The 17261-nt window shown below is 37.2% G+C and overlaps 1 protein-coding gene across 1 annotated transcript in view; it reads right to left on the bottom strand.

The window, feature by feature from the left end:
• The window catches only part of CDC73 (cell division cycle 73), a 99870-nt gene that overhangs the window by 17608 nt on the left and 65001 nt on the right, over positions 1-17261 (bottom strand). The window contains exons 11-12 of the mRNA XM_032191879.1: positions 3144-3201; positions 251-286 (exon numbers count right to left, since the gene is read on the bottom strand). Of these exons, the coding sequence (XP_032047770.1) occupies positions 251-286; positions 3144-3201 (94 nt within the window). The remainder of the gene's footprint in view (positions 1-250; positions 287-3143; positions 3202-17261) is intronic.

Here is a 17261-nt window from a genome sequence, read left to right as displayed (position 1 = left end):
AGCTGTACAGAAAACAAAATTTTGCTTAACAGACCTCAATTATGGTAAACATTCAAGGGAAACTGTAGTAAATACCTAAATTGAAGGTCTTCATTCACCACAGAAAGCGTATCCCTATATCAGGAGTCTCTAAATATTGGTAATCACATATTTAGCAGAATACAATTATATTTGCTTGTGGTTCCAGCAAAGGAAAGTGTGGGCATCATTCACACAAAAATGAAAAGGACAGTAACTAAAAATGACTAACCTTTTTTCTGGTTTGGAGGTGGTCTTGCTTGAGAAACTGAGAAGAAAAAAAACAGAATATACAACAGAATGAGTAATACATAATACAAATGCTAAGACTCAAAACATTTCAATGTTTATCTCACTTTTCAATGTTTTGAGACGCAGGAGTCACACTATAGTCGTTAGATCATTTTCAGAGAAGCAATACACAAAGTTGAAAAGGGGATTTATAATTTGGGTCTCAGTATTCAGCAGACAAACAGCTTTTGACTGTCTGAAAACAGATGCAAGTACAGTTGAGTCAATCTCCTCTACTTTTTCTGAACGTAGTCATCTTTCTCTATCCTCCCCAAAGGGAAAGGACAATACAGCACTGAAAACACTGCCAGCAATCTTCAAGCAAGCTGCTTGTGGATCCCAAGCTCAACTGTGCTGAACCAACAGGAAGACTGTTTCACAACAAGACAATCTTTACAGATCCTCACCTTTTCACAAGTAGGTGTTACAGTAAATGAAATCCATGGGATTAGCTGTCCTTCAGACATACAGAACTTTCTACAAGCTAAGTTTTGACAGCTTCAGACTTACTCGGGTTAGTTTCTGATTGCAATTATCCCCCTAGTTGGATTTTTCCCCACAATAAAGTGTTTCCTTTTTAGTCTTCCATGTTTCATGACCTCCTAGTTTTGGGAGGTATTTCAGTCCAAAGTTGGAACATTGGAAAAGCGCATGTTTCTTCGCTTTGGTGCTATTACCGAATAACCTGGCTTTCTCCAAATATATATTTTATAGTTCAGTTTTTAATAATCCTAACTTAAAGAAAAGACTATTGTGCTTAATAATCACCATTTTCCTAATTCACAAAATTAGAAAAGTCAGTAGTAAAAAAATTGATGCAGACTGTACCTTAAGTCTCAACTGCTACTATGCATGACAAATTTCATTAATTGACTTCCAATTTCATAGCACCAACTTGCTCATGTTTATTTATGACCAACTGTTTCAGAAACTGGCTAGAACATTATAAATATTCACACCACACAGTTGCCATTGTTGAAATATTGAGACTATATCCTTAATTATCTTTTCCTAACACTGTCAAATGCACAGATATAACTGGCAATACTACATTGAACTACTTGAATTTTACCTACCCAATGTTTTTACTTTATTTTTTAATTTAAGTATCTCCTTACTGTAAAAAAAAAGTTCCTGAAACATATGGGCAGCATCAGCTGCCAAGAAAAAAAGCATCTGTAAGAAATGTGATAGCTGTACTGAGACAGGTTAGCAGAAAACTAGATAATCTAAATATGTATCCCCCCCCCAAAAAAAAAAAAAAAAATATTTGTTCAAATCAGCATTATACAATTGTTTCCATCAATTCAGCTAATCCTTCTATGTGCAATGATGCAACCTCCTGCACATTGCACATTTAAATACTGTCACCACTATGAACAGACACTCCCTCCCTCCTGAGGTTCAAACCCCCAAATGTCCTAGAACACGCAGAATAAGAAATCCTTTTTTGGAATGTAGTATTATATATTTCTTCAGACTGTTTTTTCTGTTATTTCAACAGTATGGAGGCGAGCTAGTGGAATAGAGAAGGGCAACATCAGTATAAAAAATACACTTTGTCAGTTAATGCACATGAAACTACGAGTAGCAAGTAGGGACCTGTGACAATTCAGTCAGATTTCTGCTCTTGCTACCTCTACCCTTTTCATACTGCTGTCTGTCAGCTTCATTTGCATTGTTATGCTCAACAGGGCCAGTGAGATAAGTATGACAGGCAGCATGACCTTTCTGGTACCTAAATAACCAAACAGAAGAACCTGTGCACAACAGCATTTAGGTATGCTGTGAGAATATTCAATATTAGAATAGATTTTGGGGATGAATCCTTTTACAACATTAAAGCATTAAATCCTACAAATAAAGCTCAAGGAATTAGCAAGGCACGTATTCAAAGGTCTTAGTAATCTAAACAAGAACACTGTATACTCCAGCAGAACTTCTAGAAAAAAGCACACTCATTTAAAAAGGCAGCTTTGATTTAAAAAAAAACCAAACAAACACTACTGACAAAAAACAAAGTGATCCCTCCTTAACACTTCATAACAATAACTATTTTCTCATTCTTAAATCATAGCTTTCACCTGAAACTTTCTTCCAACAAACCAAAAATTCTCATAACATGTAAATGAAGCACAGCCATGCACATCGCTGTTTGGAAGCACCAATTTTGTTTGCATTTTTACACTATTCCTCTATCTTTTTTGATGGGTTTCTCATTAAAACAAAACAAAATACCTACATCTTTCTAACTTTGAACTTCAATTAGAAATTCAGTCTGATGTACAGAACTGACTTGGTAGCTGAAGTCTATTAGATTGGGAATTTAAAAATCCAGCTGAAGATTCTGACTTCATTACACATATCTTACGTGCTAAGAAGTGTGAGAAATAATGATAACACACAGAGAAATACTTGTCTTTCTGATATATTGAAGAAGTATAACAACTCTTTCTGAGACTGGCTTTTGTATTTAGGTTGTTTCCCCTTAATGTATTAACCAACTCTCACTACATATTTGAAAAGGCTTTCTGAACTACTAACCTTATAGCCAAGTTTTTCACTTGACACATTTCAATTTCACTGTCACGTCCTTTTGACAGGATGACTGAGCAAACACTCTGAACAGAATGAACTCAAGCACCAGAACATTTCAATTCTTAAGCTACGTGTGGTGTAAGTAACTAGAAAGTCACGTGTCATTTCCAACACATATGCCATTAAAAGCCACAAAATGGATCCCCACTTCATTCTTCAGTAACCAAAATTTTAAGTACAACTTCTCCAGAGCTTATACTTGCTTGGAGCAGAAGCATGAAAAGATGTCACCCTACCTGGTCGTGGTACCGGCTGTGCTGCTGGCGTTTGTGTTTTTCGAGCAGAAGCACCTTCCTTTGAAAAGACAGAAAAGGTAACATTAATAGCTGGCCTTCTTGTCAGGTACATATATTTTTAAATGAACACAGAGCTACAGAGGATCTACTGAAAATGAGGGCAGCGTGTTTCTATTAAAAAGGAGAAAAAAATATTGAACATACTCAAAACTCTTTACAGATCCTGTTTTAGATGCGGGGGAGCAGAGAACCTGATAAGCTTTTACCTTTTTTTTTTTTTGTTGTTTACCTTTTAACCATCAGATGCCCATCAGAAACAATCTTCTATATTCAAATAAAGTTTTCTTACTTATAGTATTGCTTCATTTTAAACCCGATCACTCGTAACTAAGAGTTAATATGGAAATTGGCTACAGAAATTTCAAAACATGATCTGCTTATGCTCTAGGATGGAAAGCCAGGACCAAGGAATTGCAATGTATTCCTGCCTTGAAGAGTTTTAGTGACCAGAAATAGCACTCTCATGATAATTAGTTCTGCTCATGCCTTATCCAATTACCTTAATGTAACAAACAAAAGACCTGTACTACTATTTATTCTTGTTAACTCTGCAGAGTCAACACACCATGTAAGAGAAAAGTGAGGTCACACGTCTGCTTTAAAGCAACATAAAATTTCTGCAAGAACAAATTCTGCTCTTCGTGATTTCTGTGAAGCCCCACTGAACAATACATGTATTACCAACGGCATAAAAAAAAAACAACAACCAAACAAAAGAAAAAGAAAATAACCAAAACCCAGCCACTTCAATTTGCAAGGCTAACAGAAAACCTTTAACACAAAACCAAGCATGCATTTTATCTGAACATTAAGCACTATGTGAGTGTATCCTCCATCTGAGACACACTTGGTAAGGTCGGAGATCTTAGCCTAGGAAAAACTTTTTCGAAAGACTCCGGTATGGTGCTATCACATCTTTATGTCCACGCATAAATAACAGTATGTTCTGGAATTCAAAATTAAAAAACCTAAAAAGCAAGAGACCGCATGCAAGGAGCCTCAAGTTCCATGATTTAATTAACACAAAGAACCTGCTTTCAAGTTTCCACCATGAAAGTGAGAACACAGTTTTTTACATCCTGCAAGCTCCCATTAATCTTTAGCATTAGGATTTAACCTTTGATTGAAAGAAATGGATTAATCCTGAATTTTTCTGTACTCTTTTCTGATTGTTAAAATAGCAACATCTATGTAGGGCATTTGAGTCAGTAACTGTTATTTTAAGACTTGTTTTAATATCTAAGAAAAGGTACTTTTGCCTCTGTCCTTTCACTGCAATTCCTGAGAAAATGATGAAAATCCGAATAGCACACTCTGAAGGAAGAGCAGCAGTAAAGGCTGCCTATCTTTGAGAGAAGCCTTGCAACTGAGAAACCAGCACTATTTAAAACTGCATCGCCTTTCTTTTAGCCAAGAAAGTAGAAATAAAACTTTGCATCTGTTTCCATAGAAAACTAAAATTTTCTGTGTGAAAAGGCTGCTCCTGTGGTGCCCTAATGGTACATTTTGAAGAAATACCAAGAACTCTCCCATGGCATGTCTTTGAAGTCCCAGAACCTTAATGAAACAGAAAGCAAGCCCACAAGCTACAGAAACATCACTTCCAGCATCACTTAGCAATGCTAAGTTGCAGATTTCAAACTCAATTTAGTTTCTTTGGATGCTTAACTACTATTATCTGCAATCCCATGCATCCATTCACCTTTCCTCCCCTGCTGAATCAATACTGCAGCCTTTCTGCCTTCCCTTCCACTTACTGAGTGCTTCCACTACCTCGAACAGACCTGCAGGTCCTTTGGCAGCTGCCATGGGAGTACGACAAAGGAGCTGCTTCAAATATGCTGGAGGTTTTCTGCAGCCTTGGAAAAAATTGCAGTCACAAAGCCTTGCTCTGGTTTCCACAGGACTTCTGCTTGTGATTTTTCTCTTCACCAAAATCTCCATAAAACACCAGAATATACAGTCACAAGTGACATACATAGCCTGCAAATGACTTTTTTCCCCATACTTTTGTCTGAACTCTCTGAAGTGATGAATGGGAAACCCTGTGCAGAGGCCTGAAAGGAAAAGGCAAGGCTTTAAGAACATTTCAGCTGCAAAATAAATAAATAATATTGCAAGCATAACATCAAAGTATGTGATTAATGGTAGGAAATAAATTCATTTAGATGAGTAGACACAAAAACACAGCTACCAATTCTACATCCATGACCTTTCCATTTGTAAGAACAATTTCTGCAAAATCAATAAAATGATGGAGGTCATGACTTTTAGTTTTGTAAATCACCGCCTTAGACTGTGATAATTTCACGGATGAATCTCAGCTCACAGCCCCAGATATGCTGGCTTCTCACCAGACACTGATCAGTTGTCACCCACTGAAGGTACACACCCTTCCTCTGCCACTGATTCATCACCTCTCGTCACCTTAAGATCATGAGTGACCTAATCACCACCTTCTATTAATTAAAATTACCACCCTCTATCATTTAAAGAAAATGTAGTTGCAGTGGCCACAGATTTAACCACAGATTTTTATTAATTTTATTTATTTATTTATTTTTTAAGAAAAGCATGCTATTAAGATGGAGAAAAAATGAAAGTACAAAGCAGTTACGGTTGACAAGATATGTGACGGGAAAAAAGATGCTTTCTAGAAGAAAATCGTCAGAAAGATAATTTCAGCAACATTTCACACCGTCCTGAAAACAAAAGGTACCAAGCTTAGATACAAACTGAATGCTTTTCAAGAGCATCCCCATAGAGGTGTAGGTTTTTCCTATGACAAAGCACTAATTTACGGCATGAGTTCTGTTTACAAAGCACGTATAACCACAGAATTATATATGATGGCTTCTCTCAGAGAGAAAAAAAGATCAAGCTGACAGAGTAAATATTATAGTGGGTTCCTTTAACCACACACAGCAAGCGTGGCTGTTAATTTATGCCGTTAGAGTAGGCAAATGAGAAGTTGCCTCAGAAAAGCTAAGTCCTTGTAAATACAGTAGCTTATTTCTCAGCGAGTGCACAGTAAGATATCTTACATTAAAAACTTCACATTAGAAATTTGAAAGTTACCCTTAAGTAACTAGACACACTGCCAATTCCAACTCCAATTAGGGGGGCTTTTGTTTGTGCAGCTGTACCCTGAGCATCAGTAGCAGCAGAAATCACTGTTTAGCTATTTAAAGAACATTCATTTCCTCAAAGTTTCTGAGCACTTAACAGTTTTGCTCAAAGACGACATACCTAATTCTTATGCATAAGCCACTCTAGACTGTTAAGGAGTATACTGTGAATATTCATAAGTTGAAACCAATTTAGTAACAAACCCATGTAACTTGAAAAATACAAATCTTCTTTAAGACAACTACACTACATGGTATTTTAATCATAAACACGTTACTTGGTTTAGTTTTGCTACCTTACAATAGAAGGTTACATATACTTACTTGTGATTTATATTAAAGATGAGTATTTAGGCATTCAGGAGCAACAACATGACATAGAAAGAAATCAGGAAAACATCCTGAAACCTTATCATCTTGGATTTCATCACATCAGCTACAGATACAACGCTGCATGCACTTTCCAGTAGAATTCGTTCTGCTTCCATATTAATAGTTCCTACCATGTTAGACCCCTTAAAGCCGTACTTTATTCTCTTGAGGCACAAAAAGCTCTTAAAAGTTTATAAAACTGTTGCTTCGCATGCTACAAATGCTGGAAGGGAATAACTCAAGAACTGCAACTATTTCACTGCACATTCACTATTTCAACTGATCCTACATAGAGATCTATACAATCTAATATTTTGACCTTTAAAAAAAGGTTAGGAGTAAAGGATAGAATCGACAATTTGATGCCATCTTGTGGCTTTTTTAATTTAGCAAATTTAATTTGTATTTCATTCTTGTTTACAATTTCTAGTAGTACAAGACCTTTGCACCAAAATCTAGAAGTTACCTAGTAACTTGCATGCTCCTACACAGAAATAGGAAGAGACGTAACAGTTGATTCTGCCAAAGTATTAGCAACTACTTGTACTTAGAACATTAAGTGGCTTTCAGCTTCAGCATCCATGAAGGGAGACAATTCATCCAAGCTCACTTCTAGTAAAAAAAAAAAAAGTGAACATAGTAAAGCTGCAACACTCAGATCTCAAATGAGAAAGAAAAAAAAATACATTTGGATAGTACACTCAAAAAAAAAAAAAATTAAAGAACAGACTTCAAATTTACCTACTTGATTTAGAGAAGACAGTACAAAAACATTTTAATTACCAGCAACTCTAATATCATTGTGTGAGTGATTTAAAGTATTAAGCCTTCGAAAGCTGTACTAAAGACAGGCTAAAGAACCAAGACAGTCTAAACCAACTGCAGAGGTTGAAAAGAATATTGCTGTTCTAGAAATTAATTCTTGAACACATCATTAATGTACGACAAAGTCAAAACAATCAGATGACTTCAAGAACATCTGCTCTGGATGCCCTACTTTAAGCTTGATACAAACATTTATCTATTTCCTATACATAGCTTAGATTCCGAAAATGTAGGGCTTTGTTCTAAAAATGTTAAGACCTTAAAAGCCTCCAAAATGAAATCTTCCAAAGGACCAAGCAAAACAATCCAACTGAGTTGCTCTGCCTCTGCAATCTTCATAAGAATTTTCAGGCTTCTATTGGTATCAAGAAAATCTCAGTGAAATTTAAAGAGCATTTCACATAATCGTTTTATTTACACATGAAGCTGGTATAGCTCATTTGCATCCTTCTATGCACACAAATATGCATACGCAGTCCCCCAAGACAGATATTTAAATAATAAATTGCAAGCTTTTTGCTGCCTTTCTAAATTTAAATTACACTGTAAAATAAAATAGAATTTGATAACAGAACCTTAACTGTTGTACAAATACTGCTAATATTAGTCATGTTATCCTGTGTTGATCGCAGTAATAATAAAAAGGTCATTTCTACTATTTACATTGTTTCAACTTCCTTATAATCAAAAAAATACAAGGGGAATTGAAGCAGAAGTAAAGCTATTTTTATAGAATGAATTTAAAAGGGAAATATTTACTGTTATCAAAGCACTTCGATACTCATTATATAAGGAAAGCAGCACCACTGCCTCACCGCTTGGACAACTAAAAAACTCATGTGACATAAGACAAAAGGGATTAGTAAAAATTAGTAAATTAATCATTTATTCAAAATGCAAACACTACTTGCACTGAACATCATGTCTTTTCAAGCACAGTTTGAGGGAAAAATGCTGATGAGAGATTGCTAATCCCCAAAAGCAGTTGCACGAAAGAAAACTTAATGCTCATCTTCTTACAAAGACATGGCAAATTTCATTATAGGTGGGGCCATGTTTTGGAAATACTGTTGAAGTTAGTACATACATTGTACAACTCCAAGAAAATCAGTCTCTTCTCAAAGAGTGCAACGCTATAATTACAGGGGAGAAGGAGAAAGGAGAGGCAAGTGAGGATGGCAGAAAACTATGGCGGTATCACCAAGAACCAACTATCGCTGTTGGATTACGAATCTGGAGCAGGAGAGAAGCCAGCCATGCATGCACTTCCATTTTCCTGGGGGACAAACTGTTTCCATCAAACAAGAACAACTCATAAAGGAGAGAGATTTAGAGAGAACCTGCAAAGAGAACTTTTTGGTGGGTTATTTCTTTTGAATCAAAGACCTACCTATCATATATCTACGTATGTTTAAATGACTCATTCCCTTGAAGCATGTGACAAGTAGATTATCACTGAAACCTTATTTTTGCTTAGAACTTTTTTTTGGGGGGGGAGTTAATTATTTGAGCTGGACTCATGCATATTACGTGGCAATCTGTACGTTTTTTGACAAATACAGTTTGAGAACAAAAGGATTGTTTCATCTTTATCAGAAGTCAGGTACAAACGTACAGACTCTAGTAGTTTTCTTTATATTAAGATCAGAACGCATGTCACATCAACTCAATAGGGCTGAAAAATGCAGAAATGAGAACTTCCTAAAATTTCCTAACGTTTTTGTCTCCAACTTTCAACCTCACACATCCATCAATCTCTAGTTCCTATACCACCTGAAACTGCAGGTATCAGCCAGACACTTACATGAAGTGTTTCTTCACCAAAAACATCATAGAATATGGGGCTGAAACGACTATTTGCATAAAAGCACTGCTGACAGTCAAACACTAAACACACAGAAACGTACCATCGTTTCTCTATTCACATCATGCTTGGAAATGGTATTAAAGGGAACTGTCATATGCACATCAAAGAAAACGTTGCTCAGTATGGAGCAACGGGAAGATCCCACTTACACCTGCGTTTGGTGAGAGATAACTCAGCAGAGGAAAAGGCTTAAAAGACTTCAAAAAGGTTCCTTTGTAGCTTCTGGAAAGACTCATGAAATGCTTTGTGTGAGAATAATATTTTTAAAAGCTCTGCAGGTGCCTAAATGAATACAGACAGATCCTTCACGCGTGTGTGAAAATTTTTCCAAAACAGCCAAACTGAACGAAAATCCAAGCAACTGTATGTGATGCTACTCAAAGCCTCAGTGCAACAGAAACTGATGAAGCTCTTCTTTCCAGCCTCCCCTCAGTTAATTCTGTTCCTAGACCAAGGGATGCTACCATATTGAGATTTTAAGACTTAAGATGTAGGAAGCTATTAAAAACCTATTTTCCTCTTTTTTTCCCCCATGACTATTTGATAAACAAATTAGACAGCACCACCTTTTCTGAGCTACGTTTCGTCCTGATACTATCTTCTTTCTATTTGTATTCACTGAAAAAAAACGAAGTTTTAATATTACTCTTCCATACCTTACCAACTTTAGCAATCCCAGCTCGCAGTGACTTTCACACACACCACAGTTACATATTGCATTATGTTGCAAGGAAGCATAATTGTCTTGGGTGGCTGTGGCCTGAGAGATGAAGACAAATTCCCACATGATCACCATGGAAGATTTAAATTATCAGGACGAAATCCTGAAACCGTGTTCCTCGATGAACATGGAAAGGGCTGTTTTGAGCAGTCACAGGCCAGGGAAGAGTCCAGAAAAAGCAGTGAACTTGAGACCTGCAACAGGCTGCTAGTAACGTTCAGGTAGAAATGCATGCAATCAGTTGAGTAATGCTGGCACTGAAATTTAGGCCATCTCTAATTTTCTCAACTCTTTCTGTATTTCTTTACTGTGTGAGTTGTACACTAATACACTTCACCAGAGTCTTGGTCACCCACTTGCAAGACAGGCTAAGAGATAGCAATTGTACATATGGGAAATAAGAAATAATATAAAAAGGAAAAAAATGCATCCATATGTGCTCTGTGCCATATGCAAACACAATACTAATTTTCTTACCTATACCATCTATCAAAGCCCACATATTAACAGACGGTGCGTTGAGACACTAGCTTGGGTATTGGCAATAAAAACGTTGACCAAGTACTAAAAGAGAAGTGACACCTGTAGAAGCAAGTTAAAGCAGTAATTTACTGCGAAAATTTCTGAGTTTGGTCCAGGAAGAACAAATGATGACTTCTGCAGTCGCATAGGCTGTAGTTATCCACACGCTGTAATTCCCCCAAACTGGGAAGGGGCAGGCACCTTAGCATGCTTACAAAAAGCACAGTATATTGTTTATATTTGTCCTGTCCCATAACTTCACATGACTATTTTCAATTGTATGAAAAAAATTGTATCAAAGAACTAAAGTTAACCAAACTAACATCATATTCACACACACAGAAAAACCCAACAAACAAAAAACAGGTTCTATCCTGCTCTTACTCTACAGATCCTTCTTGTTTTAATTCAAGCAATTTATAAAACAGACTGAACAGAAAAATATATACCACAAAGATGGTAAGTGAATCAAAACAAGATACATTTTTGGTGTGCGGGGAGGTGCAACGGATGGACTTTGCTTCTTAACAAGAGGGATAAGCAGCCTCCATCCTAATAGCAGCAAAAGGTATCACTTCCCCACAGCCAGAACACAAATTCAATCATTTTCCCTTTGTCAAATGCCTCATTTAAGCCTTATGTTTACAGTTTGTACTATGAGAAAAGCCCCTGTGAAATCTGTTTGCCAAGCGCTGTACACAAACGCAGCATTATTCAAGGTCAAAACATATGGGAACCGCACCAAAACCTTGAGACAAAGGCTTCTGCAAGAAAAGCACTTTTGGTCGGGGTGGGGGAACACACCCCTTACTTTCAGGGCAGATTCTGTTCCTCATCTCCTTCGCTCACCTGCAACATCATCACACACGTCAGCGAGGTGATGATCTGATCAGAGGAGCCAACCCGTTCCCAGTTCTCACCAGAGAGAAGCTGGGACATCCAGCATGTGGCCATCTGCCCCCAGGCACTAAGGTGCTGGTCACCTTCTGACTAAACTTCAATTTCACTAAAAATACTCTGAGTCAACAGATGCAAAGTACCTTGCATTTTCTATGTACAGGCTTGCTATAGTTGCCATAGGAAAAAGCACTATTTGGAGAACTGCCATGACCAGAGCTGATACTCAAATGCAATGCTGTTTTCTTTCTGCCTGGTGATTTCATACATTTGTATCAAGTAAAACAAAATATTTCAGGAGGTTTCTCTTTGAAGACACTGTATCCATTGCAGGATCAAAATGTTTACATACAGATTTTAACAAAATAAATACCTGAAGACATGTTCCTGCATTTTAAATCAGAGCATGAAGGTACTTTTGGGGTTCATAAGAATGTATGTGCACACAAACACATATGTACGTGTATTTTTTTTTCATGAACAGATATATATATTTCAAGAACCGAACCTATGAACTTCATAAGCAGCATATTAATACCATCTCATTTGAAATGCTGAAGTTCAGGAGTTTCAGGGCCTCCAGTTTCCTATGCTTTCCATATTTAATACAGGAAAATGTCACAGAAAAACCTTGTGCTCCTCAGGATTCTCAAGTGGCTGCTCCCACCACCAGTAAGAACCATGAACTCTTCTTTCTCGGTATGATATTCTGCTGTCCCAGCATTTCTAAAATTTACAGTATTAGTACCTCACTCCTACCAGTCACAGGAGTTTTGATGTACTGTGTTCTAGATCACCTATATCTTTGCTGTGGATTGTATTAAAAAGAAGTTTTGCACACACCGTTAAATGCACAGAACAAAAACGTAAAGGTTTTGGTCCTGTTACACGCCTGTGATGGTCCTGTTCATCCATCCTCTCACTTCCCAGCTTTGCCAGTGACATCTATTCTGCTACAGGCCGTTCCTTGGAGAACTCTCATTCCAGAATTTTCATTAAAATATTGTTTTGTTTAAAATTATGAAAGGGCACTCAAAATAGATCAAATCAACACCCCACCCCCAAGTCTTCTACGTAGTACAACTGGATAACTCCAAAAGGCCTGAGGCTTTCCTTCCTAGGTAAAGATGTTGACATTAAAAACTTAATGTATTTTGCAGGGATCGTTAATCCATAGCACTAAATCACTTTACTGGCAGCCAAAACAGCTATGAAACCACCTGAACCTCAAACCCCAAATTTCCTAGGCTAAGCTTTTACACTTCCCTAACAGATTCCTCGATGAAATAGGTTCTCCAAACATTATAACAAACTCAAGCTTTCTATTTTGTACCCAAAGAACAAACAGACAAGGTACTGGTTTGATTTTGTTTCCTTCATTTAAATGAGCTCTGAAAGCCCAGCACTTAAAATTTATACAACCTTTTGACAGGGTTGTTTTCCTCCAACCAAAAGAAATCACATATGTGAATCAAGCAACAGAATCAGTTTTCATCATGATATAACAGTCACCTGGGTGAGACACAAGTACCTTAGTCTCATGCACCACAGATTCGTGTTTAAGATGAACAGTAGGAGAACGTACACCACATTTTCATGATAGCACCAATGCTTGTTACTTGTACTTCTCAACTAATATCAAGGTTGAAAGAATCGACCTCAATTTTTTTTTGCACTAGCATGCATGCAACTGAACTTCTTATTGCTATTATTATATGGCAAATAGATAACAAAAGCCACTAACGCATTTGTATTCTGAATGAATGCATCGTTCCTATCGCCCTATTGCAGAATACCAAAGTCAATGATATATGCCTATGTAAAAAATTAATTGTGATAAGCCATGTATTATGTTAAAATACAGGAAGGATTTTGGCCGTATCACGCAAAACAATTTCTTCCATTTCGAAAAGTCTGCCTCTACTTCCAGCTTCCTTTGGCATTATATCTAAACTGCCCATTATTCTCCCTTTCGTAGTGAAGATTAAATTAAGTCGTTCTCAAAGCACAAAGATGACAGCATTCAACTTTTATTTTTTCATTTTATACACAATCCATATGCTAGATAGTCCATCTGCAAGCTTCTGGCTTTTGCATTATGAGATCTGCTTTATAATACGAATGCTCTTTGAAAAAGCTAGGGCATAGCTGCATTTTCGGTAGAGCAGAAACGCAATCCTCTTAAATGAAGGTCAGCTGGCAAGGTCTCACTCATACAGTCTGGGGGCATCCTATTCAAAGATCATGACAGGATAAGAGCCATACACGAAGTTCACAAACTTTCGGATCTTCCTATTATGCTATGACTTCTATACTGTCTTCATCCATCACTGCAGAAAAAAATACCCTCCCACTAAACGGACAGGCTCAAAAGCATATTTTAAAACAGGTTTTTAAAAGTTCTCAAATGCCCTCTTCTGTCTGTATATACATACATCCACACAAAAATTGATCTAAGTAGTAGCTTCCTACTGTGAATAAAGTTAGGATGACAAACTACACTAGGCAGCACAGGCACACGTAAGGTTTAGAGCAACTATTATTTCTGCTACCCACTTTTTAGCAAGTATCAGTTGTCCTTAATGATCCCATGGATTTCACAGTGTACCTGAAGGAAATCTGCCTTAAGCAGTAAGACCTGCTCAGCTCTCCTTCAGCCCTCACAGCTGTCCTGGTACTTCAAACAGTTGTTTTGCCTTTGAAAAAACCTACTGTCAGTGACAAAAAGTAAACAAGATATATTTTTTTTTCTTACAGCAATCTGTTGCAAAGAAAGATCCCCTCACTGGAAAACTCTTGAGCACTTAGGTGGCAGGAAATAAAAATGAGTAAGCCACAGAGAGCAGACAATGTTTTGGAAGATGGTAAGGTTCTCAATGCCAAGAATGATCTCGCTGAGGAGGAAAAAAAAAAAATAGAGCAACAAGATTCCTCTGTTATGACACCCTGGAACTTTTTGTACGTGCTCTGGAGAGCTTTACCAGTCAGAAACAGATTTAATTTCACAGGGACTCATCCAATAATTTCTTTGTCTTATGCTGGTGCTGCTCTACTTTTATGAGAAAGAACACAAAATCAAAATAGCAGCATCACCTTTTGAGAACAGACAGCACATAGTAGCTTACACGTAGCTCAAAAGGGCTAGTAATAAGCACAGAAACTTCACACCTTCGTATTTGTTCCTTTGCTCTTCTAAAAGGACATTTTGAAAATGCAAGGAAAAACTATTCGAGAGCTATTTCTTTGCTTCTATGTTGCCATATTCTTGTGTAGTTGAATAGGTGCCTATTTTGAAGGAACAGCAAAAACCTTTTTCTTCTCAGACATTTGTGTCATTGACTAGTGTCTGTTTTGAAGAGAAATATTTGGAAATTAGGTAAAAATAATGACAAGCCACAATGACAGCCATTCTATACAAGACCAGCCTATCGCTGCCATCAGATCTCAATCAATGAGATAATCCAAGCAGCAGATTTTCCATCCTAGATGAGAGGTGCCTTAGATTTACTGATTTCATTAGCTCAGGGTAGCTCCGCAGAAACATTGCTAGCTTCTTTCCCAGGCTAGCAGGGCTTCTGAAACAGCACTGCCACACAGCATGGAGCTACTATTTATAAATCTTGCAAGCATCTCATGTATGCGGCAGCATTGTTTCAAGAACAAGCGAGCAACCCGACACAGAGCCATCACAGCTTATTAGCTCTGGCCACCCGGGACCGAACCGACTCCACCAGACCATTCCGAGTAGGCTGATGCATCTGTTCCCTAATGGTTGACATTCCACCAGCCTTATTAGATTGTGGGCATTATCATGTGAATACATAGATCCAATTTTAACCTGGCAATGGTCCCAACCAACCTGCCACTGTGGGAAGAGCAGAGACTCAAGGAAGCTGCTCTTTTCGTGCCACGTCCAGCAGTTCCCGCGTTACGGGGCTATCTCCTTCCCCACGCCATTCCCCAGCTCACCTCGGATAACGAAGTTAATTACACAGAACAAAACAAGCCTTCTTGTCATTAGGCAAAGCCAGCATTAAAGTACAGATGATACTGGTGCATGCTTCCACACAATGCGACATAGGGTCAAAAGGAAAAAAAAATAAAATGGCAAAAGCTATCTTTTCAATACGAGGTGACCTAAATTCTCAGCAACAGGGATTCCCTTTATTCTATTTATTTCATCCAGGCCTTTTTCCACGCAAGATTGGTTAAGGACGCATTTTGATTCCTTTCCTTGCTTACAAATGTGACAGAACTAGAAATCCATTGGGTTTTTGTTTTGTTTTTTTTTTTGCATTACTATGCTTCTTACTGATATTAATAGAATCACTGAGGTTTTTATACTTGGCAAAATAAGAAACTCTAAGCAAAACTGTAAAGACAGAGACCCAAAGATTGGAGGGAAAAAAAAATTTGGACTCCCTAAAGCTAGCTGCCTTCTTTCGGAACTGTAAACCGTAACCCTTGCATGCGAGTAAAGCTCAAACATGCATTAACTGGGAGGAAAAAAAAAAAAAGCATTCAGATTTCTGAAAAATGCTTCGTTACACAAATCCTTGAGAGACGACTTAAAAAGAATCTGCAACGTGCAACCCGTCGTCCAAGGTCATGAGATTTGTGGGATTTATGAATATGACAGATAAATTTATTTATTTTAAAAGGATGACAGATGCTCCCTATAAATTCACTCTAGTAATACGGATCAGCGATAGAAAGCTTCACAGATGGTGATTAAGAGTTACTAGAATATATCTCTATCATAGAAATAGAAAATCTTTAATTTTAGGCCAAATTTTTTGTACTCAGGACTACGGCATTAAATATATTTTTCTTCCTGTTCAATACAAACCTGCGTACAGTATGCATTAATGATTTTCAATACTATGCCTTGAGACGGACAAGATGCAAGAAAGCTGCCTCTACTTTCTTATTCCATTAGATAACCCCAAATTACATGAAATATGACTGAAATATAGTTGAGGATAGCAGCAAAATAAAAATTCTCTAGTTCTGAACCACTATTCTCTGACTATTAACAGAACACAAGCCAAGCTCTAATGACTTCCTCTTGGTCATGTATTAAAGTATTAGCCAAATCCCAGTAATTCTGATTATACATCAGTATTTTACATGAAAAAACCTTCAGGCTCACAAAATTAAACTAGACTCTTACACAAATTACAGAAGGAATTACGAACATAGTTACCAGACAAAAAGAATGTTTTCCACGGTATAGTCTCCATTTCCTCGGAAGTAACTAAAGGAATGCTGCCATTGAAATGTAAAGTGAATTTCAGAAGCAGAAAGACGAAGTCTGTAGGACAGATCAGCAACTACGGACATTGGAAGTCATTTCATACAGTAGCTTGACTTCTTTGCTCACTAGAAACATATAAAAATGAATACTTCCAAATAAATTTCCGCCCAAGAACACGTTACTTTGAAATAGCAGTCAATCACTTCAATGAATTTAAGTACAATACATGATAAAACATATTAAACGTATTAAGGTGATTTATTCATTAATATACACTGACTGGAAACCACTAAGTTGAGGGTATCATTAACAAGGAACAACTTTGGGGAAAAAACAGACACTACTCTGCCTGGCCAAGCCAAAGTAAACCTATCAAAGCAGTTGGTATGCAGGATACTGGAAGTAATTCTAGTTTCCCCAACATGTCCAAGAGCATAGTAAGTAACTGCTCTTAAAAAGGGACTTATTT

The sequence above is a fragment of the Aythya fuligula genome, chromosome 8 (genome assembly GCF_009819795.1).
Source record: "Aythya fuligula isolate bAytFul2 chromosome 8, bAytFul2.pri, whole genome shotgun sequence".
In the NCBI taxonomy this organism is placed as follows: domain Eukaryota; kingdom Metazoa; phylum Chordata; class Aves; order Anseriformes; family Anatidae; genus Aythya; species Aythya fuligula.
The sequence above is the reverse complement of the archived record's forward strand: the minus strand, read 5'-3'. Positions and strand labels throughout refer to the sequence as shown.